We start from the raw sequence: 26,479 nt of genomic DNA on the forward strand, positions 1-26,479 counted from the left end.
TTAGTAGTTTTCAACTGTGTCTCATCTTGTTTGTGGCAAATTGACGGCCTAATAAACTGTTGGAGATGTTTGCCCACTGTGGGGTGGTTTTTTTTTTAAGCGTTGCCTGTGCATTGAAGTTGTTCAGCAGATTTTGTGTGGTAGTTTTCAGTTGGTGTGTCTTACTGATTCTAGTGCAATATTTCAGTGAAATTTTCATTCACTGTTTTAATTTCATTGAGTGAGTGTTCCTGGGGCTGCTTGAATTTTTGCTTTAACTAAGAAATTGTCTGAGGTTTTGGTGGTATTGGTATTATTTGTTGTTTAGTGGTATTAATAGAAGTTGTTGCTTTCTTAGTAAAGTGAGAACTTAGAGACCACTATTGTTAGTTCTTTAAGTAACTCTACTTTTGTAATTAAACTTATGTAACATAAATATTTAGTTTTTTCAGTAAGTGTTAAAATTTTACCATGAGTGAGAAGTGTAGGCTTCGTCATAGGATTGTGAGTAGTTCACTATAGTGTGGGATCTGTTCAAAGTATTTTCATTGGGGGGAAGACAGTGGGCATTCTAGTGACGTCCTCTCCTAGGAATGCAGAATCCATAGCAGAAATATGTTGACAGAGGAGCAGGAGTGTAAGATCTGTGCCCTTCAGGCACAGTTATAAGACACAAAGGAGAAATTAGATAGATTGAAGAGGGTGAAAGGTGATGGGAATGTGAACTGGCAGTTGGTAAGAAGGCAGCTAGGAGGAAGAGATATCCAGACAGTTGTGCTTCGTGTATATGCAATAGATTTGACAGACTGTCAGAGTTGAGCGGAAAGGAGCCTCTTATAGCTGTTGGTGTAGGAAACACACAGCAGTCCTCAGCAGTTAGGAAGCCAAAGCCAGTTACAAATACTAACAGAATGGAGGAAGTTCTGCTAGGTAGTTCACACCGTAGAGGTGTGGGCCAGCAGATGCAGGAAATGTTGGGAGTGAGTACCAGGTCACCAGCACTGTGAAACCTGGTGCAGGGCTGGCTCAGGTGACTGACAGCGTATGCTAGTTAGGTAGGAATTCTCTGAAAGAGGATTGGGTAGTGATTGTGACTGGAGCAGAGAATAGTCTTGATGGGGATGGGGAATATGATGTAGGTGGTGACCTGGTAAAGATAGCTACTAACTGCCGAGACTAATGTGCAATCTGTGCAACTGTTTCAGCGTCATGATTGGCCTTATCTTAATGCGGCTGTTAGGCATGTTAACAGGGGGCTGGAGAAGGCACTGATGGCAGAGGGCATGGGTCACATTGCAGTGCTGCCAGCTGAGTCTATCGGTAGATCGGGTTTCACTAGGCATGGCCTGCACCTCAAGAGGAATGTGAAGGGGGGGCTGGCAAAGCTTACAGGTGACAGTGCAGTGGGTGGTGGTGGGATCACTCATGGAAAAATTCCTGTACTAGCTGCACCTTTTTCAGATTGAATTCAGCTGGTAGGTATGCCTGCTTACAAGACGTCCCTCTAGCAAAGGAATCACCTTCAGAGGTGGTAAAGTATCAGAGTAGAGAAAGATTTAGGATATTTAATCAAAATATAAGAGGTATTAGAGAGAAAGTTAGTGAACTGCTTATAGATGTTGACTCTGACATTATTGGTATATTGGAGCACCACTTGAATAATTTGACAATTCAGAGGCATCCTTTACCAGGATACAAATTACCTGGCTGTTTTCAAGGAGTTCCTTGCAGGATGGTGGAGTGGCCATGTACGTAAAAAAACAGTACTCTATTTGAGTCCATAGACATATCACAGCACTGCACTGAACAGATATTTTAATGTTGTGCAGGGAATTTAATGAAACTAAACGTCTAATTTTTGTTGTTTACAGGTCCTCCAACTCTGACTTCAGAGCATTTCTGCTCAAGCTAGAGGGCAGGGTTCTCAATTCACTTTATAGGAACTGCCAGAAATTAGTCATATCTGGAGACTTCAATTTTATTTTTGTATATGATTGTGCAAGAAAAAGGATGCTGTGTAGGAAAGCTAACCGAATGGCATTAGTGTTTTTTTTAAACCTTGTTAAGGAACAAGAGTGGCAGAATATTTATAGTGCTGATAAGATAGATGACAAATATAATTCTTTCCTTAACACATTTCTCATGCTCTTTGAGAGTTGCTTTCCATTAGAACATTCTAAACAGGGTACTAGCATAGGGTGTCCATTCGTCCCGTTTTTTGTCAAAATGTCCCGCTGTCCCGAAAGTTTTTTGGGGGACGCTCAAATGTCCTTTTTTTATGATTCCGCTTGGCTAGAGTATTTTACGCTACTGGTTGTTTGACTTGCTATTAACTGCGCAATTATTTATGCTACGAAGCATGTGATGACTTTCAGCATACGCCAAACATGTACCGAACTGTCAAAAACCGCAAGTAATTATAAACGCACTATAGGATACAAATAACAACAAAGATTCTTCTCTTCTAAATCGCCCACTGAATCCATCCATTCGGTCCAGAGATAGTCTACACCACTGATACTTGCTCTCTGGCTTTTGTCACCACACTGTTAATGTTTTGCACTGTGCAATCACTGTTTCATTATGCCAAAACGGAAGTGTAATTTTAACAGTAATATAAAAAGAGAGTTTCCTTTTATCACTGTAAGTGGAGAAACTGCAGAATGTACGTCATGCAGGTCAAAATTTGCTATTAGTCATGGTGGAAGGTCTGACATTGTGAATCACATTAAGACGAAGAAACATCGCATGAGTGATCAAACGAAAAGAGCAAATAAATGCGTGAGTGACTACTATGTAAAGCTAAAATCAGTAACAGAAATGGATACGCAGTTGGCAGCACAAGAAGCTACGTTTGCATACCACAGTGCAATGCATAACCATAGCTTTAAGTCAATGGACTGTACTACAGCAGTTGTTAAAAAAACTTTTCAATCCTAAATTCACATGTGGACACACAAAAGTAATGCAATCATTTCAAATGTTATTGCACCGTATGCAACTCAGCAGGTTTTAAATGAACTGAAAAGTGCTAGCTTCATTTCTGTAATGATTGATACATGGAATCATCTGGATTTGAAGTTGGTTCCTCTCATTATGAGGTATTTTCACCCTGAAAATGGCATCACGGTGAAAGTGCTCGAATTGGTTAATTTAGTTGGAGAAATGTCAGATTTACTTCAGAATTATGTGCTGGAGGTTTTAAAGAAATATGATCTTGAGGGAAAGGTGATTGCAGTTTCTTCGGACAACACTAACACCAATTTTGTTGGTAAGCAGAGGAAAGGAAAAAACAATTTGTTCTATAAACTGCAACAGAACACAGTGAATAATATAGGTGTCGGCTGTCCAGCACATGTGGTGCACAATTCCTTACAAACTGGCTCAGACTGCCTACCCATCGACTGCCAATTAACTGTAAACAAAATCTACCAGCATTTGCACATATACACAGTAAGGGTTGAATCTCTGAAGTCGGAAATACGGAAGCATCTGATCCCTCCCGTCTGCTTTGACCCATGACGTCACAAATATGGCGGAAACGACCATAAACCACGATTCCAGTATGGCGCATATAAAGTCGTTACGTACACATTAGGAGGACGAAAATACATCGAAAAAAAAAAAATACACACATTCCACAAAAAGCCTAATGACGCTAACGGGACAAGTGCAGGAAATAGGGGGCTTTTGGGTGGGGACAAACTAAATATAAACAAATTTAGACACCCACCCCCATACAAAACCATGCACAATGACGAAAAAAACCGAAATCACAAAACTCCCCAAATACCACTAAACACAATATCATCTGGAATAGGACACTTCCCTTGACCTATATAGCTCAACAGCAGCTCCCGATCACATAAATTAGGACCTAACGCTTTCCTTGACCTATATAGCTCAAAAACATCTCCCAATACCAATACCAACATTCACAGCCACACATTGGGATCGAACACTTCCTTTGACCTGTTATCCTTAAGACATCTCCACATACAGCTGTCCCTGGTCCAAGACACCGGAACTTTAAGTAAGCCTCATTTCTTCACGATATACTAAACACTTCATGACTTCATCCAAAAATCCAAATAGTTGGAGAAATTTTATTAGAGACAATGCACTGTCCCCCATCATAGCCGACAACCGAAAACTGTTGACCCTGTCATTCATATACATACCTACCAAAGACATAAAAAAAGAAATTTACCAAAATTCACACACAATGCCACACTCGCAAACTAAACCAAAAACATCACCTAACACACCACCAGAGAGCACCACTAATTGCATCAAAACGACACCTACAAACACGCCACTCTCACAAACTAAATTCCTCGCCGTCGTGATGTCACACACAACAGCAGCCTTACGTCACGGGTCAAAGCCGACGGGTGGGTTCGGACACTTCGGTCAACCCCTGAAGTCATTCTGAAAGTTCACTGAAACTGAATACAAAACTGCACTTGGGCACAGTAAGACAAGATGGCTATCTCTGCCACCAGCACTGGAAAGAATTGTAGAGATATTTCCCACTTTGAAATCGTATTTCATTTCCCTTAAGTGTCCTGTTATCCTTAAACAATTCTTTGATAACCCTGTGTCTATTGTTCTTCTACACTTTCTTGTTAGCCATCTAAAACCTTTCTCCACAACTATTAAATGTATTGAGAAACAAGAAATTACAATAGTGGAAGCTTATCAAGAAATAAACAAATTACTAGGCACATTACAATGTAGAAAATCTGAAGGATTTCTCATATCCTTTGTACATGAGACTCTAAGAAAGCTGGAAGAAGAGGGTGAAACTACTGTAAAACAATTTCATATTTATGCTGACATCTTCCTTGACTCCTGCACTGAGTATATTAAAGAATGGTTTTTACCATTTCTCACACCTTTTAAAGCATTTGACTGGGTTAATACTGAAAAGGGGCAGCTACAGTGGAAGGATATTCAGGACTGTTGTGTTTTTGTTAAAAGTATTGTACCAAATTTTCCTGTTGATGAAGACGAACTGTTCGATGAATTTTCATGTGCTCAGAACTTCATAAAAAGTGAAGAAAGAGACAAAGAAAGTGTTAGTGCAACGTGTTGTAAAATATTTGCTTATTTCAAAAGTAAAAACATTAACATGTAAAACATTATTCATTTGGTGAAGTTTTGTCTGGAAATTCCTGGGTCAAATGCTGCTGTGGAACATACATTTTCGTTAGTGAACTCTTTGTGGTCAGATGAAAAAACGGAATGAAAGTTGAAACAGTGAGGGCCTTGCTCATTGTCAAAACACTCTTTAATGGTGCATCGTATACTGACTTTTATGATACAATTTCAAACGAAAATGCACTTCTTGATAAAGTACGTAAAAGTGAAAAGTACGGTGATAGTGTGGCAGAATAATTGTAAAAAGTGATTTGAGGTCATCTGAGTGCACGTTGTAAAGGTAAACTTGTATGTGTATTAAATTTAGTCAATACAATATTTATGTCCCAGTTTTTCCTTCATTGTCCCAAGTTTTTCTCTAATTTACTTTAAATGTCGCCTTTTTAAATGAAAATGAAATGGACACCCTATACTAGCAGTAAAAGGCAGCCTTGGTGGCTGACCAGGGGGATAAGGATATCATGTAGAACAAAGTGGTAATTATATCAAAATGTTAGTAGTCACAATCAAGCTACAGTAGCCTATTACAAACAGTATTGTAAAGCACTTAAGTGTTACTAGGAAGATAGAGAGTATGTGGTATGCAGATACAACACCTAATTCATAGGATAAAATGGAAACCATATTGTCAGTTGTGAAGGAAGTGTCTGGTCAGAAGCACAAGGTTGACAAAATAGTCAGTTTATAGTAAAAACATTTCTGTTACTGATAAACCAGATATATGTACAGTATTTAACAATCGTTTTCTGAACATTGCTGGTGAATTAAAGAAAAACCTAGTTTCTACATGGAACTGTGTAACACTCTTGAGAAATGCCTTTCTGAGATTGATCTGTGATACTGACAAGGAGGAGATTTAATCATTGAAAGCTAAGGACTCTCATGGATATGACGGAGTGCCTAGCATAATCTTAAAGTACTGTGCTGCACGTGTTACCCCTGTCCTTAGCCATGTTTGTAATTTTTCCTTTAAGAATGGCCAGTTTCCTGAACAATTAAAGTACTCAGTGGTAAAGCTGCTTTATAAAAAGGAACAGAGAGATAATGTACACAATTTTAGACCTATTTCTATGCCATCAGTGTTTGCTTAAGTTATTGAAAAGCCGTGTATGTAAGGATAACTGATCATTTTTGTATAACATAATTTGCTATCGAATGCACAGTTCAGTTTTAGAAGAGGTTTAACAATTGAAAGTGCTATATTCTGCCTTCCTTGCGAGATACTGAATGGATTAAACAAAAAGTTTCGAACACTAGGCATCCTTTTTGATGTAACTGAGGCATTTGATTGTGTTGTTCATAAAATATTGCTCCAGAAGTTGGACCATCATGAAATGCAGTGAGTAGCTCACAATTGGTTCACCTCTTACTTCAACAACAGACAGCAAAAGGCTGTTATTCGCAGTGTTTAAAATGGCTGTGATGTGGGGTCTGAGTGGGGCACGGTCAAATGGGGAGTGCCCCAGGAATCAGTGTTGGAGCCACTCCTGTTCCTTATTTGTCTATATTATATGCCCTCTATTATTATAGGTAATTCTAAAATGTTTGTTTGCTGATGACACTAGCTTGGTAGTAAAGAATGTCGTGTGCAACACTGGCTCTGTTTCAAATAGTGCAGTTCATAAGTTCATGGCTTGTAGAAAACAAACTAATGCTAAATCACAGTAAGGCACAATTTTTACAGTTTCTAACACAATTCAATGAAACCCGACATTTTAATTTCACAGAATGGGCATATGATTAGTGCAACTGAACAGTTCAAATTTCTAGGTGTTGAGATACATAGTAAACTGTCATAGAAAGCCCATGTTCAGGATCTTGTTCAAAGACTTAATGCCACCATTTTTACTATTCGAACAGTATCTGAAGTCGGCTATTGTTTGACATGAAAATTAGTCTATTTTGCTTATTTTTATTCACTTATGTCATATGTTGTTATATTTTGGGGTAACTTTTCCCATTCCAAAAGGATAGTTTTGGCTCAGAAATGGACAGTTCGGACAATAAGTGGTGTAGGTTTGTGAACATCTTATTGGACCCTGTTCACCGGTCTGGGTATTCTGAAATTGCCCCCTCAATTTATATATTCTTCACTATGGTTTCTTGTTAAAAATATCAGCTGATTCCCAAGAATTAGCAACTTTCACTCAGTTAATTCTAAGCAGAAATCCAATCTGCTTTTTGATCACACTTCCTTAGCTCTTGTGCAGAAAGGTGTGCAGTATAACGCTGCATCCATTTTCAATAAGCTACCACAATAATTCAAAAAAATCTTAGCAGTAATCCACATGCTTTCAAATTGAAACTGAAGAGTTTCCTCATAGGTCACTCATTCTATTGCCGAGGAATTCCTCAAAAAATTAAGGTGATTCCTATGTTACATTGTTGATTGTGTTTACTTAAACTTATGGCTGGGGTTTTTATTTATTTATTTATTTTTTTGTTCATAAATATTTTAATTTATCTGTAATTACTTTATGTTGTAATTTCATGTAATGACATGTTCCATGACCCTGGATATTTGCTCCTCAATTCGGCCCTATGGGACTATATGTGTAAATAGATAATTAATCTTGAACACCTGACACACTTATAATATGAATTTTATTCTCTAATTATAACAGTAGAATAATTTGCCAAAAAGATATCCTATCAGACCATTAAAGTCAGTGAAGCATGAGGTAACTAAAATTAATGTATAGAATGAAGTTTCAAGAGATACACACGCACTTGACACTTTTAGATTTGGTATTTTGCAGAACTATTTAAAAGACAAAGTAATACCACTTTTCCCTTTTTGGTTTAATGCCCATGTTACAATTTAATTTGATTATTAATGTTCCAGGATGATCAGTATTCAATGGTGATTCTACTTCCAACCAAGAGAAACAGCATTAACAAGTTAATCAGGGACTTAACACATACCCCACTTTCAGAGGCAATTGGAAAACTTCAGCTAACAGAAATACTGCTGTCAATACCTCGTTTCAACATAACCTACAACTCTGAGCTCATACCTGTTCTTGAGAGGGTAAGTTTTTCTTGAAAATGAAAAAATGTCATTTTCGAATGAATTTTACACCAGGAAATTGGATATATAATACTGTGAAATTTACTGGCTGATTAAAATGGTGTTCTAGACTGGGACTTGAACCCAAACCCTCCTAGACTTTGGTGGGATAGGCTTTTGTCAACAGAGTAAGCCAGGAAAGACTTCCAACCCATTCACGAGAGCTACCGTAGAGTTTAAATAGTAGGAAACAAAGCATAGAAAAGTCATGAATTGTGCTCTGTCAGCAAGTTTCACTAAATCATTTCACAAATAAGTGTCTACTTTTATCTGCTGTTACCACACTTCCTGTTGATATGTCTACAGTGTGTCTGATGGTTTACTATACCACATCCTTGAGACACGCATGTCTGAAGGAACAGACGCTGTTAAGATTTACGGCTGTATAAAATAGAATAAAAATATTTGCAATTGTGAACACAATTAGACTTCAGCTGCACAATTTATTGGCGACATGTGAAAATTTGTGCTAAACTGGGACTCAAACCTGGATCTCCTGCTTAACATGAGTAGTCACCTTAACTCCCCCCCCCCCACCCCACCCCCAATATGTCAACGTATGTCCATGTCCTGAACTCAAACCATCGCTGTGATTTCTGTGGAAGGACAGTGTATAGCACTCCATAAAACACAGACAATGCAAATTAGTATTACTTACCTACAAAGATCTGACTGTAATAAATAATCTCTTTCCCTGCATGGGACTTGCAGCAACTGTGAGTGTACAGGACATGGATAGACAGTTATGCCTGAGAGTTTGGGTCAGTCTTCCAGGCACGCTCAGAAAGCTGAAACGGTTAAGGTGACCACTCGTGTAAAGTGGGAGATCTTGGTTCAAATCTTGGTCTGGCACAAGTGTCACCAATAAGTTGTGCTGTTGAAGTCTAATAGTATTCACAATTATGAATACATTTCTTCTTGTTAGTTATGTGCAGTGTTCTGTCTTCTAAGCCAAACCACCAAAGTAATTAATTCAATTTTTGAAGAATGTATTACACCAAATGAGAACTTAAGTTAAATGCCTAATGATATTCTTGTAAATATCTTCAGCTTTGAACATGTAACACATCAGCCTCAGTTGCAAATAGAAACAAATCTTCAGCCAGGTTTCAGCCAAAATAATTTGGCCTTCTTCAGAAGCCAGTGACACACAACTATTGCATGCTAAAGTTTGGCCATGTCAAGTATAAGACTGTAGCACCGTAGTAACCAGTCATAAATCTGCATTACTTGGGCTGAAGAGAAACAGCAGGCCCACTGCACGGATAAGGTCAACAGGCTGCAAGTGCTGCACAGCTCTCGTGGCCTACCGACCTCATCCACACAGCGGGCCTGCTGTTTCTCTTCAGCCCAAGTAATGCAGATTTATGACTGGTTACTACAGTGCTACAGTCTTATACTTGACATGGCCAAACTTTAGCATGCAATAGTTGTGTGTCACTGGCTTCTGAAGAAGGCCAAATTATTTTGGCTGAAACCTGGCTAAAGATTTCTTTCTATTTGCAACTGAGGTTGACGTGTTTATGTTGAATTATCACAGTTGCAGACAAAATTCCTTTTCAGCTTTGATTTGTGGTTTTAGGGCATCTTGACCTCAGTTTTAGGGGGGTACAGTTAGTAATTATTATGTGAAATACTGCTGTCACGCCAAAACTGTGCAGTCTGTAACTGTTAGTGATACTGGTACATGAAAGCCATGGCTAAATTGCACAACACAGTGAAAACTGAATATCACATGATGCAGGTGTGTGTGTGTGTGTGTGTGTGTGTGTGTGTGTGTGTGTGTGTGAGTGTGAATTATAGTACACTAGTGAGTCTGAACAAAATACTGCATATGGAAGTATGCCTTATTTTGAATGGTTTCCGAGATACAACAAATTAAATACCACTTTTGTTTGTTTTTCTTGAATAACTCGAAAACTGCACACTCCAGCGAAAACAGGTCACAGTACAAAATTAAACTCTCTTAAATTTCCTACAAAAAAGGTCCTATTCATTTTTTCTCTAGAACTAATGGTTTGTGCAAAGAGTGTGCGAGAATGTTGAAAAACTCACTAGGTGCGCATGCGCTGTGGCTTACGTAATTTACATAAACTACGTAAGCTATCCCCCCCCACAGAAAAAAGTACAGTGGCATGAGGTCTGGTGATCATGGGGGCCGTGTCCTACGAGCAACTCTGCTAATTACCTGGCTGTCGAAGAGTTCATTTAAATATCTGCACACAGCACGACTGTTACGTGCCAGCGCCCCATCATGCTACAACCACACGTATAGCCATATGTCCAGGGGAACATCTTCCAGCAGGCCGGGTAGAGTTTCTTCCAAAAAGTGAAGGTAATTTGTCCTGGTAAGTCGAGGAGGTAGACAGACCAGCCCAACCAGATGGTCAGACACAATGCCTGCCCAAATCCTGAACTAAAATCATTTCTGGTGTCCGTGGTCTTACATGATGTGAGGATTTCCCCTTGCCCAGTAATGAACATCTAGAGTGTTGTAAAGGCAATCCCGACAGAAGCTGCACTCGTCGGTAAACAACACAATGGCGGGGAAGTCAGGATCTCATGTAACACATTGCAGAAACCACTGGCAAAACCTTAGCCTGTGTTTGTACTCCGCCATAAGATTTAGGTCTTTGACAGGGTGAAAACTAAATAAATGCTGGCCATCATTCCACAAAACCTCCCAGACAAACTGAGGAGTAACCCTTATGTCATGTTAAATCGCTCGAGTCCTTGTCGTAGGTGCTTCCTCGAAGCGCTTGATAACGGTCTCTTCAAATGCAGCATCCCATTGTGTTAAGGGTCATCCAGCATTACCATGATATTATGCTAACGAGCCTGTTTTGCCAAGTTGCCGGTGAAATGCTTCAAATGTTTGCAGGTGTGGGTGGTGTCTTGCTGGGTACCGTTCCTCATACAACCGTCAAGCTCCATGTGCATTACTGTTGGCTAGTCCATAGACAAAAAAAACATATCTCGTTGTTCTTCAAACGAATACTGTGCTGCCACGCTTACTGTATGACTAAATGGCTGGTGATTGTGTGTGTGCGTGGGCACTCCAAAGTGTAGCCTACATGTGAATGCCTCTGATGTAAGATGGAGACAAACAGCAGGACCTGTTCGACACATGTGCATATCACGTGGAGGCAGTGACAGGGTGAGGAATATTTGTATATGTGAACTGATAACCACATTGCTGTCCGTCAACCGATCATCAGCAATGGGGCAATCCCACAGCCAATCAGTGTGTGGTGCCATGTTTCTGTAGTTTAAAAATGGTGCATTGTCGACATACACAACATAAGTGATTTTGGTTCCTACTGGCATCACCTATCCATGGTTAAGATTTCGTGACAGTTTTTCTCCACCCTGTATAATGGCATACGGAGACTCTCAAATAAGTGGATCAGTTCATTTCTTACTGACTGGAAACAACTGGTGTAAATTAGGCAACTGATCAAAAGACCAACACAGTTGCTTAAATACAGTCACAAGAGTGTACAATGAAATGATATGCCCCAAGTATCTGTTGCAGGACCCCCAACTTCACATCACATTAATCAATGATGTATGAGTAAATGAGGAGTCACAAGAGGCTCTTATTTGCTGATGATACAATAATTGGGCTAGCACTGAGAACAGAGACATACAGTAATCTGTAAACTGTGTGACAAATCAAGTCAGTAGTCAGGTAAACCTTCAGCACTTACATATAAATGATAGTAAAACTGTTGATATGAAGTTTAATTTATACCAGAATAAGAACCCACAAAAAACGGTTGTGCCAACTAAGGGTAAATCAATCCTAAGCAGCACACTGTAAAATTATACCCGGCACTGCTGCAGTGCAACGTAAATTGGTTGACCCATACCCAGTTTACTAATGGTAAGCCGGTCGGAGTGGTCAAGCTGTTCTAGGCACTACAGTCTGGAACCGCGCGACCGCTATGGTTGCAGGTTCGAATCCTGCCTCAGGCATGGATGTGTGTGATGTCCTTAGGTTAGTTAGGTTTAAGTAGTTCTGAGTTCTAGGGGACTGATGACCTCAGAAGTTAAGTCTCATAGTGCTCAGAGCCATTTTTTGTTAATGGTAAGCCAAGTAGTGTGTGTTATCTAGTTAGTTATAAAACAATACACTAGTATCAACACAGTTAAAAATGCCTACTATGCATACATCTTCTCTATCACGACTTGGTACAAAGAGAATCAAAAACAGGGCCACTAGAACAATGAATAGAAGTGAAATAATATGATTGTAACTGTGACTTCACATAATTTAATATACTTCCCCTTCCATGTACTTATACTTCATAAATACTTAAATTCATTAAAACAAATCTTACAGAAAGTTTCAAAGTAACTGTGATGGTCACCCTCATAATACTTGTCAACAAACACCTTCATGATTTCCACTAACTCTACCAGACGAGAACATTTTACTTTTGCTTGGATCTTTTTAATCACATTTTCTGTAAGGAATTATTTCCACAAACCCTGTACATGATATCAATCTGTTGATAGTCAACATCTGTAGTATACAGTGAATTTGTAGGTTAAAAAGATGCATAAAATAAACTATCCTCTAAAGGGCATAGGCACTACACTTCAATGTTCTAGGAAAAAATGTAACTCATGATTAAGATTAACTTTACTATAATCCTCACATGTCACTGCACACCTTCCTTCTTCCTAAATATGTGATGCTGCTAAAAATTTCTGTGAATGGACAACTATCTAATGGAAACAGACTTTTAAAAAGTGTGCCACAGCTTGTCATGATGCATATCAAGGCTTTAAGGTTATGTTTATATAGTGGAAGCAGTAAGCAAATATTTGTTTACAACTGGTTTCAATATAAATTCATGCAGTCAGTTGGTGAAGGTTTATGAGGAGACTCTTATGTTTTCAACAGTTAAGAGGTAGCTGAAACAAAATGTGGGCACATTTCTCTGAAAGATCAAACATAAACATCTATAACTGCACCCGTACGTGGAAATATTAAGAAGGTACACAATATGGTATCGGACAAGTGATAAGAAGTTGCCATAGGTGTATCAGAAGAAAGAGTGTAGTGTGTTTTAGTTGAAGATTTGACTATGAGAAAGCTTTGCATTTGTTAAATTCTACATAAAAGCAAATGTGAAAACAAATTTTTTCAGTGTTATTTGGACTGTCTAAAAGAATAAAGACAACTTCCTTTGTACATCTAGTTGCTACTGTGGAAGTGACATGGAATAGCCACCTTACATCAGAAACAAAATGACAAAGTGGAATTATATGGTGACCTTACATGGAAAAAAGCAGTCACTTCATCTACCAGAAAGGTTATGACTTGTATTTCCTGAGATATGAAAGGGATTTTCCCCATTATCATGCCAAAGTATAAAACGAAGAAGAGTAGAGCCTGAAATGAACAAAAAAATTAATACATAAAAATGACAATACACCATCTACAAAGATACTTTAACAATAGGAAAACTGAGAAATTTGATGTACAAAGTGTTGGAACATACACTGTATCCACCAGATAGAGCACCCTTAGACTTTCACAGCCACAGAATTTAGAGCCAATTGAAGACTCTGACTGCTAATTAGGTTTATTGTGCAAACTTCTCAGAACTGGACAGCAGAAACTGAATTTACTCTCTGGATGAATATTCAACAAAACACATTGGCCTCTCAGGGAACTATGCCAAAAAAACTTATTTTTAAGCTAAACACACAGTTTTTCACTGAGACCAAAACTCTTTCCTTTGCCCTCATGAAATGTGTTTCTCCCGCAGTCAGATTTACTTAATTTTTTTTCACCGTACTGCACACAGTATTTACAACTGCATTGAACAGTCAACATTACTGTTTCCTTCCGCTAATGTTCAAAGAAGATACATCAAATGATTGCATTCAACTTCTTTTTAAAACTATATTTCACCAACTCTCAATACTACACAAGATGTTATTTGGATCTTCAGTACAGTCTAAGTTCAGTTGTCCTACCAAATTAAAATTCTCCATAGTTTATGATGAACAAAGGTGGCACAAGGGTAAGACAATGGACTCATATTTGGGAAGATTTTGGTTAAAATCCTTGTCTGGCCAACCAGATTTGTCGAGAGATCTGAGTGAACAGGTCCAGGTATTGACAGAATGGGTGCAGGCAACAACCTGGCCAAGATTAGTGCATACAGTACCACAAGTCCTCTGGAGAAGTTAGTTGCGTCACACACAAATGTTGGATTTGTGTTGAGGTTCTACAATGGCATGATCAACCCAGGCTGAATGCCATCAGGAAAGTTGACAAGAAATTGATGCAGTGTGCTGAGTTCACATGGAGGCTTCCACTGATGCTGCACAAGTTGCTGTTATTGGGATATGGGAATACACAATATATGGTCTACACTTGGACATGAAGGGAACTTGATAGCCAAAAGTTAAGGAGGTTAGGGACAATGTCACAAACAGTAGACTTTCTGTGTTTAGGTTACACGTATCATTCAGATAAATTGGTTTAAAAGAAATCCATTTAAGTGAAGTGCCACGCACAGAAGAAACTTGTGTGGATAAGCTTTGCTTTGGATAAGACAGAATTTTGGAGGACTAAAAAAACAAAGTTAATGAATTTCTCCTTTGTTTAAACAATCCAGATTGTCTAAAGGAAGTTGATGTATTATGTTGTTAGAGCATCATTTAAATATGGGTACCCATATGTTAAACATTGAGGGCTACAAATTACCAGTCCATTTCTGTAGGGAAAGTATGAAGAATATGGGAGCTGACATGCATGTAAAAGAATAAGTTCAGATCTACTGGCATCAGTAATTCCAATTTAGATCAACAACTGCAAGCCTGTGCATGTGAACTGCTGCTACCAGAAAAGTCATTTAAAATTGTTACAATATATAAGTGCCTGTTGTGAATCTTTCAAATATTCTTACATGAAATTGAGAAGTTATGCCACCCAGAAGACAAAAGAAAGCAAATGATAATCTGTGGACATATTATTAAATTTTCTGAAAGATGCCAATAAAAGAAACACTTTAGACATGTTGCTTCAAACTTGAAACATACTGCATTGTTAATTTCCACCAGCAGAATCACACACGAAAGTAGACAACATTTTGTAGGTGAACATTTAATAAGTGAAGAAAAAAAAAAAAAAAAAAAAAAAAAAAATCATCCAGTAGTGAATGGCTTCTCGGATAATGCACAACTAGCCATACTCAGAAATTTACCTGATTTCAATTATATAAATGACATACAGTAATGTTATTTTTAATTGTACAGTCAGTTTTGGTCAGAGATCATTTTCCAGTACCTATTGTATATTTAACACAACACACTACTTTGATTACAATGAAGTGGTAACATGGGAAGCAGGTACAGTAGTCAACAAACATACAACAGAAAGTTCAAATGCAGTCTCACATGAAGCTGAGTGGAGTGATGTGTACAATGTGACAGATGTCACTTTGAATTTAATGTACTTCTAGATGGTTTTCACTCGGTCTTTAACAGTTGCTTTCCAAGAAAATAAAGTATGGTTCTAATCAGACAAAGAAAGGCTTGGATTACAAAGGGGATCAAAATATCATGTGCAAAGAAAGGGAAATTATTTGCAATGGTTAGGACAAACAGCGAAGTAGAACAGGTTAATTATTACACGAAATTTGTACTGTCCTAAGCAAAGTGGTTAAAAAAATGTGAAATAAATATTTCAGATAATAAAGTAGGTTGCAGTAGGTACTGGGATATGAAGCAGCTTGCACAGGACAGAGTAGCATGGAGAGCTGCATCAAACCAGTCTCAGAACTGAAGATGACGACGACGATGACAAAATCAAACCTATATGGGCACTAGCTAGGAGAAACAAGTAACAGTTAAGGAATGTGAGGACTCCATTACTAAAGAAACCAGTAAAATAACAAAGTATAGCAGTCAGGTAGCCAATATAATTAAGAACTATTTTGTCAAAGTAGCTCAACAGACTGGTAGTCAGTTCAAGGGATAAAGCAATGTAATACATGCAAGAAGCAGTGCCCCCCATACATACAGCCATGTTACAATTACTGCACACTCTATCAAAGAAATTAACAATGTAATTGTACTCCTTCAAAACCGCATTTCCATGCATCTGGCAATGTCTCAAGTGAAATACCAAAATCCTGCTAATCACATAAATTCAGTGAGTTCAGTCACATGTGCAAAGCATCACAATCACAGGAGATACTTCCACAGAGATGTAAAGGCGTCGGACAATAATGTATTTCCAAGAAAGTTAGTACAACAGATATTATTAATTATTGACATGTCTCACTTCTCACCTCTTAACATAAAGCAGTCACCAATCCAAAGATTGTTTTGAACTAGGCATGCTCCTGTTGGAGGTGGTATGATGTTACCTTCCTCTGACCTTTGAACTGATTTGCCCCGCCAGTTATCGGGGACCTACAGTTTTATGTTGATTCTGAACAACAGTGCAATTTGGCATTTTTTCCAAATCAACAAACACTGACACAAGTGAAGGAAGTGATAAGTGATAGATAAAAATCCTAGGACTGATCCATGATGAAACTCAAGACCTTCAAATTTATAATCTGGAACTTTACTACTGAGCCACAAATTCTGGAAAAAAATTATATAAACAAGAACAACAACAATGCACTTCCCTCAAAATAACACATTTAATCATTCTAAAATTTTATTTCAAAATGGTCTTCACACACAGATATTTTTCAATTCATAAAACAGATTGCACAAAACTTAAATGAGAGAATATTGCCAAATGGTATTTTATGAGACTTGTCAAAAGAATTTGATTGTGCAGTTCACATTATTCTCCCAGAGAAGCTCAAACATTGAGATATTGCAGGTAATTTGTTTTCATTCAGTGTAACTAAAAGGACACACAGGGACATTGAGAATATACACAATGTAACAGCATCTCGATAATGGGGAATAATGACAACAGTTGTATCATAGAGATGGGATTAGGTCCAATCTTGTTACATATATAGGGTGATTCTGTAATGATGATACAAACTTTAAGTGGTGATGGGAAAGGGTAAATGTATCAATTAGAGGTAAAGGACCCCAGTCTGGAAACAACAGAGTCATAAGTTACAAATTAAAATCATTCTGATACCTCTGACAGTGGAATACATGTACTAGTACTGTTGTTGCTAACATTGTAGGACAGGCAATCCAGATGAGCACTTCAGTGTAAAGTGTGGGATAATAACTTGCCTAATCCAATGCACATGGTGTACTGAGATTGATATGAGCACTCCTGTTAGTCATTGTCTGTACTGTAGTAGACGGCAGTCTGTGTTTACAACTTGAAATACTAACATCTACCAGTCTTCACCAAATGGAGTTGTACCCAATAACAGAAACTGCAGACATGATTCTCATGTATGGGCAAGAAAATGGAAGCAGCACAGAAGCATAAAGGTTGCATCGGACTACATATCAGCACAGAAGACATCTGGCTCGCATCACATTTTCAAGACTGTTCCAACAATTATGTGAAACAGGGCAAGTGGTGCCACAGTGTGATGACCAAAGATGACGAACTACACGGGCACCCGACACACAGTGCAGTGCTTGTTGCAGTGGATAAGGTGCATGCAGCTGCATGTGAAATGAATGTTTCACAAGAATAATGTGTGGTGAATATTATGGAAAATGCAGCTACACCCCTACAACCCACAGAAAGTGCAAGCTTTCACTCCACCTGAATTTGGACCTCGTGTTGTGCTCAGCCAGTGGTTCTTGCAGATCCTTACAGTCGATCCTCACTTTCCTGCACATGTACTTTTGATGGCTGAAGCCTGGTTCACCAGAGACCCAATGCTAAATAGGTGCAGTAGTTGTGTTTGGACTGATGAGAATCCCCACACTACAGTTGAGAGCGAACACACATTATCAGTCAACACTGGGGTACGGCAGAGTCAATAATTACATACTAAGCCTGTTTACTCTTCTTCTGCACTTAAATGCACCAGTGTAAACAGTATTTATCACAGACATACTACCCAGGTTCCTGAAACATATCCCACTTGTTTCTCATCAATGGATGTGGTTCCAATATAACTGATGGATTGTGTACAAATCAGACATCACCCAAAAAGTGGATACACACAGGTTGATGTGTAAAATTGCCAGCATGTTCACGTGATCTCACCCCCACTAGATTTCTTCTTGTGAGGCTGTGAGGAGTCTTGGGTACAAGATGCTTGTTGAGACTAAAGAGGATTTCCTGTCAAGAAGTCTCACTGCCTGCAACACTGTTCAGAAGACACCAGGAATATTAGAGTGGGTATGACAGAACTTTATGTGATAATGCCAGGCCTGCATTGAAGCTGTAGGATGTCATTTTGAAAAACTGTTGTAAATGTAGCTGCCAATGAAACTTGGTTGGTAAATGGAATTCATTATTGCTATACCATAAGTTTAGGGTTTTTGGTCTCTCTAACATTGAATCATACATGCCGTCAGTGGACCATCAACAAGGGAAATTATCTGAGTGTATTGGGGAATATTCAGTGGGCATTGTATACATCATGATCACGGTTTGGCAATTGGTGCCCTCAGTTTGAGTGCTGCATGAGGCTAAGGTGGAACCTGAATAGATTTCTGTTTTTGCCTTCTGACTCAGTTGGTTCCGGACTAGTATCCCTTATCTCAAATTGATACCTTTCCCCACCATTCCCAAATGTTTGTGACATGATGGAGTCACCCTGTATAAATCCCCTTCCATCACATATTCAAAAAGCAGAAATTATAATAAAACTCAATCAAGTAACTTCAACACCTGAAAATGTAAATAATATTTAATTGAAAATTAATTGGTTCTCTGCAAATGGGTTGTCACTGGATTCAGATGAAACCCAATACATGCAATTCAGTACTGCACAACCCACACCATCAGAAATAATGCATGAGAGTAAATCAATAAATGAAATGGAATATTCTTAATTCCCAGATTTGTACATTGATAAGAACCTGAAATAGAAGTCACATGTGATAGATCTTCTTAAACATTCTGCATAATAGATAATAACAGATTTTGGAGATGATGATGTTGAAGTTGCCTTGCTTTTCATATTTTAGTTCAGTCTCTACAGAATCATATTCTGAGGTAGCTCATCATTGAGGAAAAATGTTTGTTATACTGAAGCATGTAATAAAGATGTGTTGTGTCGTCTCTAGAATATATTATAGACACCTCTTTAAACTATTGGGCTTACTGACAACAGCCCTACAGTACATATAATGCCTTATGAAGTTTGGTAGCAGCAATCAATTGACTACAGTTTGAAATTTATTGTATGTAAAAATGTTGAACTTAAAACAATGTACATGGCCAGAATCTTGCCAAAATATTTTAAACAATGTTCTGTAGTTGTAAAACTGACTCATTCCATATCATGGAGAGAGGTCACAATCATCATCCACATAACATGTAAATAAATAACTAGCAAAATAACTATGAATATCAGTAACTACCATCTTTTCTCATTTTCTTTCTCTGATCTTTCTTACACACACACACACACACACACACACACACACACACACAGTATAGCACTCAAAAAAGCTCTAATGTTTCTATTGCAGAAAAAGAGAGATGCGGCATCATGTACCATGACAATCACAATGCTGTATGAATAACATGTAACCTCCTAAAATATTTTTGTTGGGAACTTCATTGCATGCTGTTAAAATATTTTTTTACAGTTAGGAGTACAAGAGGTGTTTGGGGCTCATGCCAATCTCTCTGGAATTGCAAGAAACATAGGAACAGCTCATATCAGCCAAATACTACATGCAACGAAGATTGAAGTCAATGAAGAAGGAACAATTGCAGGGGCTGGTACAGGTATGTTAAAAATGTTTTAATTTTTATACATCTCGTATATATCATAATATGCTTGACTGATAAATTTAATTTTGACAGGTGTTCTAGTTGTTCCACTTATGGGAACTACCATTCCGAGATTCCGAGCTGATAGTCCATTCTTATTTTTTATCCGTGATACTGTGGCTGGAACTATACTATTTGGTGGGCTTGTCTCAACTCCAGAAGCCGCAAATATGCAACCGAGTGAAGAAACTTTCGTATCAGAGTTAAAAGTTGAATTGGACACGAGGAAAGAAGAGACGACAGAACACTATATTTCACAAGTATCACGAGGACATACAAAACATCTAGTAGCAAGACCAACCAACCTTCCAACAGATGGAAGACCAGTATACCAACAACCACAATCCAATGACAAAGATGCCATTCAGTTTTCATTTTCAGGAAATTTATAGTTTATCTTTCAATATGTAAGTGTCTTGAGATTTGCAGGATGACAGTGCCCAAGACAGTCATTGCAAGACTGAAAATGATCAGTAAAGGTCTAAGATTACATAAACAATTCTCTGTTGCATGATTATGCAGAGTTGGACTGCAATTTATACATATTGAGGCACAGTTAAGAATGTAAACTACAGCCGTGTTTCACACATAAGAAAGTTCATAGCACTGCATATGTTTCAGTGTACATTTTACCATCCCTACTCCACTCAAGAACTGAATGTAGGAAAAGTGACAACCTGTATACTTATCTGAAAGCTGTAATGTACCTAATCATATCTCCATCATTCATGTAAGGACACTACACAAGAAAGGCAAAATATTAAGATTCCACAAAGAAAATAATTCTTAAGGTTTTGAAAGTATAATGTAATAAAAAATTTTGAGTGGCTGCTAATTTAAATTTTTCACTGTTTGAGACACATGTTCGAAAGTAGAAAACATCTCGATAAACCAAATACAGCAATATAATATTTCCTGTAATGGATAACACCTTTTTTTTTATCGCTTTAATTTATAACAGAAATGCTCTCATTAATTATATTTTCAACCAAATAAAATTGTGCACTGTTTATTATTAATTTTTCTTTCCCTCTTTCATACAAAGCCTGTTTCAAAGAGATTTTCTACCTAGTAGTGAAAGGGTGGGAGGAGGAGGAGGAGGAGGAGGAGGAGGAGGAGGAGGAGGCGGGGGGGGGGGGGGGGGGGCGGGCGGCGGGCAACTACCTTGTAACTATTTATATGCCAATTTGAATTGTATATTCATGTCGGTTTCCATCCATGAATACTCTAATTGCTGAATAATGATTTATATTTAGTAAATCAAAAAATTTATGGACACTAAATGTGATGAACATCTTCAAAGTAGGTATATTCAGACCAGTATCAGAAGAGTATATGATTACCCTCAACACCAATACAGTCATATGACTAACGCTGTTAATGTGGTTTCTATGTGACTTACAGTGACTGCCAACCTAGTAGAGCTGGTTTATGGCAATATTTTGATTATACAGACTGAAGGAATACACTTAAGAGTTAAGAGGGTAATCTGGCACTCCATACACCCTGTATGGTTGTGTGTGTTTCCTGATGAGATGGAGCCCTCACTTATCCTGTCAATAGGAGGACATCTTGATTAACCTATGGAGTCATGAGCCATGCCTCAAATTTATCAGTGGATGTGTATCACTCAATGCCCAACAAACTGTGCATTGATGCCATTTAATAAGTCAGCTACTTTGGCTGTCTACTCTTTACCTATCACTGCAGAAACTTCAAAACACTCCATTTTAAACACGTGTCGCAACTGGCACAACACTACTGCAGTAATAAGAGACTGAACTTGCGTGTGAATTGTTTTGCCCCCTGCCCCTCCCTCCCCAGCCATTACTGTCTCCTTAATTTTATAGAAACCAGTCCACTACAGGTTTATTGCTCTGTGCTCCAATAGTAAAGCCTTCAAGTGGGAAGATGGTTACATCATTTCTATGGTATGCTGCCAGTGCTGACCTGACAATTGCTGCTACATTGCCACGCACATAAGACAATACAAAAAGTCAAAGTACTAGATGGTACATTGGAGTAGAACTTTTACATCATGGCACCCTATTCAGCTTTCTTAAACTAAGATTCTGAATGTGATAACATATCAAGAAATCTGTTTTTACACTGAAAACAATTAGGAGGATTGCCAGGCTGCAAAACTAAGTCGCCTCTTCCCAGCAACTACAGGTAACCTCATGCCATATCAAAAGTACTCGGGAAGTTTTTCACATGGACAAGTCACATTGTGCTCATATGTGGGTGCTATTGGTTACCATCAAGAAGGAAAACACTGGAAGAAAGAAAAATGACAAGTAATTTACTTCACTAAAGTTGACAGTGAAATAGTGTGGTGTTGGGAGGTGGTGCGGTGCAGCTGTACACGTAACTTTACCATATTTAGACATTTCAGAGGGGTAACTTGAGCTTTGTTGATGATTCACACTCAGATTAACTCTGTTACTGAAGAGGATGTTGCTGAAATGTGGAAATGAATGGGCATTACTGTTATCTACAGCAAGTGGCATGAGTAAATCGAACAAATTTTCAAAACAAGGCACAAGGCACATGGTACACACCACTCAGTTTGCATTGTTAAGCATGTATTTTCACTGTAATATAAACATAAATGGAGTAAGAAATAAAAAATGCAATTACTCTGTATTGGTCCACTGGAGACCATGGGTTGCCATTTAATTACTTGGAAAATATCCCTGAATAACTTCTTACATTCAAAGTGTATTCAGGTTCACCCTGTAGACATCTCGCATATTAATGTAAGCTCTGGAGCACTTGATACTGCTAAACTGTAATTATTACTGAAAACTTAACATTTTGAAGCAACTATCCCACAATATTTCAGTAACATGCTACACCAGCTTCATTACCAAACAATCATATTTGGTGCCCTAATTAGATACTCAGATTGTCATTCAAGACATAGTCCCACTTTAAAATGCAGTTCTGTGATTGCACATAGAGATAAAGTTGATGGACATGGGAGATTGTTTCATGATACTTTTGCATGATGGCACAGTATGTCAGAGGGTGTAGAAAGTACTGTATATTGGATCACACTTCAAACCAATTTGTCCAACACATCAACAGGAGACAGGTGAAGTTAATACAAGAAAAGCATGCAAAAGCATGCCTCTAGTAGATTACAAAATGTAAGCATAAAAATCACACAGTGATTAAGCCCAGTCCTGTTCTGACAGGTCAACTGCTGTCTACAAGCCAGTAAAAGGAGTGATCTGATTGTGGGACATATGATCAGCATGTCACCAATTCCTCCAGTCATTATTTCCAGTAGATGAATTCTGATGATGCCACTGCTTCTTTGTTGAAGCAGCTCATTTGGCATAATGAGGTTGAGCAGACACGATTATAGACCTACCTAACCTGACTGAGAAGGTACCAGGAATGGAATCCGGGTAACTGGGCACCAGAGGCAGCAGCACTAACCATTTGGTTACAGAAGTGATATCCAGAACATTAACCACTCTGAAATTGTTGGAATTGCAACTGAATGTGCTGCACAATGATCTGGATGAATTCTGCTCTGTTCAATGTTCTCTCAACAAACACCACAAGTATATGATGGCTTCCCACACAGTGATGCTCAGAGTTGGTTTATGTGACTACTGGATTAATTCCATTGTTTGTTTGCTCTCAAAGTTGAAGCCATGCTTGCAAACACAGTTGGGCAAAATTTATTTGAATAATGAATAAATATAGTAAATATTATTTGATGAAATTGGATAGATAAAAAATCTACTCACCAAGCAGTGCCAAGAGAATGCACATATAAAAGATATACATATGCAAGCTTTCAGGGCCTCCTCCTCCTCCTCCTCCTCCTCCTCCTCCTGGCAGTAGGGTTGAAGGGGAAGGGAAGGGGTGAATTAAAAGAACTAGTGAGGTTTAGGAAAATGTGTAGTTTGGAAAAGTCACCCAGCACCCTGGGTCAAGGGCGACTGACCAGAGATGATAAGGAACAGAGCAGCAGCTTGCCAAACATATAGAAAAATGTAGTTAGTACAAAATTAGTGGTGTGATCAATGGCAGTCATGTTGATTAAATATCTTGGTGACATGAAATGAAACAAGGATATAAGGACGGTAGTAGGGAAGGCGAATGGTAAATTTTGGTATATTGGGAGAATTATAGGAAAGTACAGCTCATCTATAATGGAGACAACACACAGTTTGCTAGTTGACCCAGTCTTGAGTAATTTAGGATCCACATCATGTCATATTAAAGGAAAACATCAAAGTAATGCAGAGGTGTGCTGCTAGATTTGTTACTGGTTAGTTTGATCAATATGCAAGTATTATGGAAATGACTCCAAATTCAGTTGGAATTCCTGGAGGCATGATGCCATTCCTATCATGAAATACTATTGAGAAAATGTAGAGAACAAGCTTTTTGCCACTGAATGCACAATGATTCTACTGCCAACAACAGACATTTTGAGAAATTTGAGAGTGGAACACAGGAAAGTGAATGTGTAGTAGTGGTACAAAGTACACTCCATCATGCACTGTATGGTGGTTTGTACAGTATGTACAGTCTGTATATCTGTATATGTAAATATGAATGTGGCATAATCATAGGTGTAAACTGCATTGCCCTTGCCAACTGAGCAGCATAAAAAATTGTATGCTGATTACCACACTCCTATAATTGGATAACTACATGTATATTATCAGCAAATGTCTTTAATATGTGCTAAAAAAAGGACCAATACAAGATGTCACTGAAAAATTACATGTACCTGTTAGCAGTTTATCAATAAAATAAAAATAAAAGTTAAATCCTATTTGGTGGCTTATATCAGGTTAAGTTACAGCATCTATTAAATTGCAATTCAAGTCAATAGCAAGAAAGAAGCAAGCTACTACAGTTCATTAAAAATGTATTACCAGGGTGAATATCTGACTGCAGAAGACTTTAATTTTGAATATGAAAGTAGCTGTGAATTTTAATGGTCATTGATGGACAATGTTAGATATTTAAGGACATGGGCATAAGGTAATTTAAAATGTCTGAAGCACTTGAGGACAGCAGCGATCTTGTGGCTGCAAGGAGCAATGAGAGAGACCCAAAATAGTGGGGCATATAGAGTTCATTACAGTGACACTGTGTGAGTACCAGAAGCATGCAAGGTCAATAATCAAGAAAGTAAGCAATGACCTTTCACTCCACCTTCAGGCCACAAGTGGCTCATCAGGACCATCCGGCCACTGTGTCATCCTCAGCTGAGGAGGCGGATAGGAGCAGCATGTGATCAGCACACAGCTCTCCCGATCATTATGATGGTTTTCATTGACTGGAGCCGCTACTATACGGTTGAGTAGCTCCTCAATTGGCATCATGAGGCTGAGTGCACCCCGAAAAATGGCAACAGCACACGGCACCCTGGATGGTCACCCATCCAAGTGCCGGCCACGCCCGACAGTGCTTAACTTTGGTAATCTGACGGGAACTGGTAAGCAATGAACTTGGTGGTCTGCAAATTCTATTAGGGAAAGGTAGTTGTTTTATTGACACTTGTGTAGGATCAGCAGATATGGGCTTTATTCTTCTGGGCAAACTTATATTTAAGGTCTCTGTGTTAATCCCCAGAACTCTTAAACATAGAGAAATGATGTATAGTGTTACCAAATATCAGCTACTGCCATATTGCCCCCTCCCTCCAGTAGTTCACAAAGTTATTAGAAAGCCAACATGTATATGCCATTACAATTTGATCAAGCTGATAAGTACCCAGGAAAAACTGGGTGAGGAAATCAGTATGTTAAAAGTGTTTATAATGCAGTCTATGCACACAGTAAATAGACAGCACCACAATATCTGCATTAGCAGACTGCATGAGACAGGCAAATTAATCATCAGAAATTAGCTGGGATTGTAAACTATCAGCATGTAGCAAAATTTACAAAATAACGTGATGTGAATGTAAACTGACTCATTCCATATCACTGATTTGTCATGCAAATGATCTATGGAACACACAACTAATCACCTCCAAGTCTAAAATGAATGTATTTGTAGCAACATAATAGATACTGCTTACATTATCTAGACAAGTTGCACCTCATTCCGTTTCTCTAATGTATTCATTAAAATTAAGTAGCTGCTAACCCATTTGTAGATACCAAGCTCTTCAAAGAAATGGCAAATCTGTCATCACCTCATGTACCTACGAAGCTGGCAGAAATAATGGCCTTTTTATACAACTTTTGTGCCTCAGAAAAGTATAAAATTTGTTCAGAAATGCAAACGTGACTGAAATGCCAGGAGTACGATATATGTTGATACTTAATATGTCATAGTTGAAAAGGTCTATGCAGCTTCCA

At 38.3% G+C, this 26,479-nt stretch overlaps 2 protein-coding genes across 2 annotated transcripts in view; one reads left to right on the top strand and one right to left on the bottom strand.

Annotated features, from left to right (window-relative positions):
- LOC124723179 (leukocyte elastase inhibitor-like) overlaps positions 1 to 20,970 on the top strand; it is a 74,612-nt gene extending 53,642 nt beyond the window's left edge. The window contains exons 6-8 of the mRNA XM_047248373.1: positions 7,988 to 8,173; positions 19,949 to 20,090; positions 20,169 to 20,970. Of these exons, the coding sequence (XP_047104329.1) occupies positions 7,988 to 8,173; positions 19,949 to 20,090; positions 20,169 to 20,527 (687 nt within the window). The 3' untranslated portion in view covers positions 20,528 to 20,970. The remainder of the gene's footprint in view (positions 1 to 7,987; positions 8,174 to 19,948; positions 20,091 to 20,168) is intronic.
- The window catches only part of LOC124723176 (constitutive coactivator of peroxisome proliferator-activated receptor gamma-like), a 735,979-nt gene that overhangs the window by 304,553 nt on the left and 404,947 nt on the right, over positions 1 to 26,479 (bottom strand). The gene's annotated exons all lie outside the window — the stretch shown is intronic.

The sequence above is a fragment of the Schistocerca piceifrons genome, chromosome X (assembly GCF_021461385.2).
Source record: "Schistocerca piceifrons isolate TAMUIC-IGC-003096 chromosome X, iqSchPice1.1, whole genome shotgun sequence".
In the NCBI taxonomy this organism is placed as follows: Eukaryota; Metazoa; Arthropoda; class Insecta; order Orthoptera; family Acrididae; genus Schistocerca; species Schistocerca piceifrons.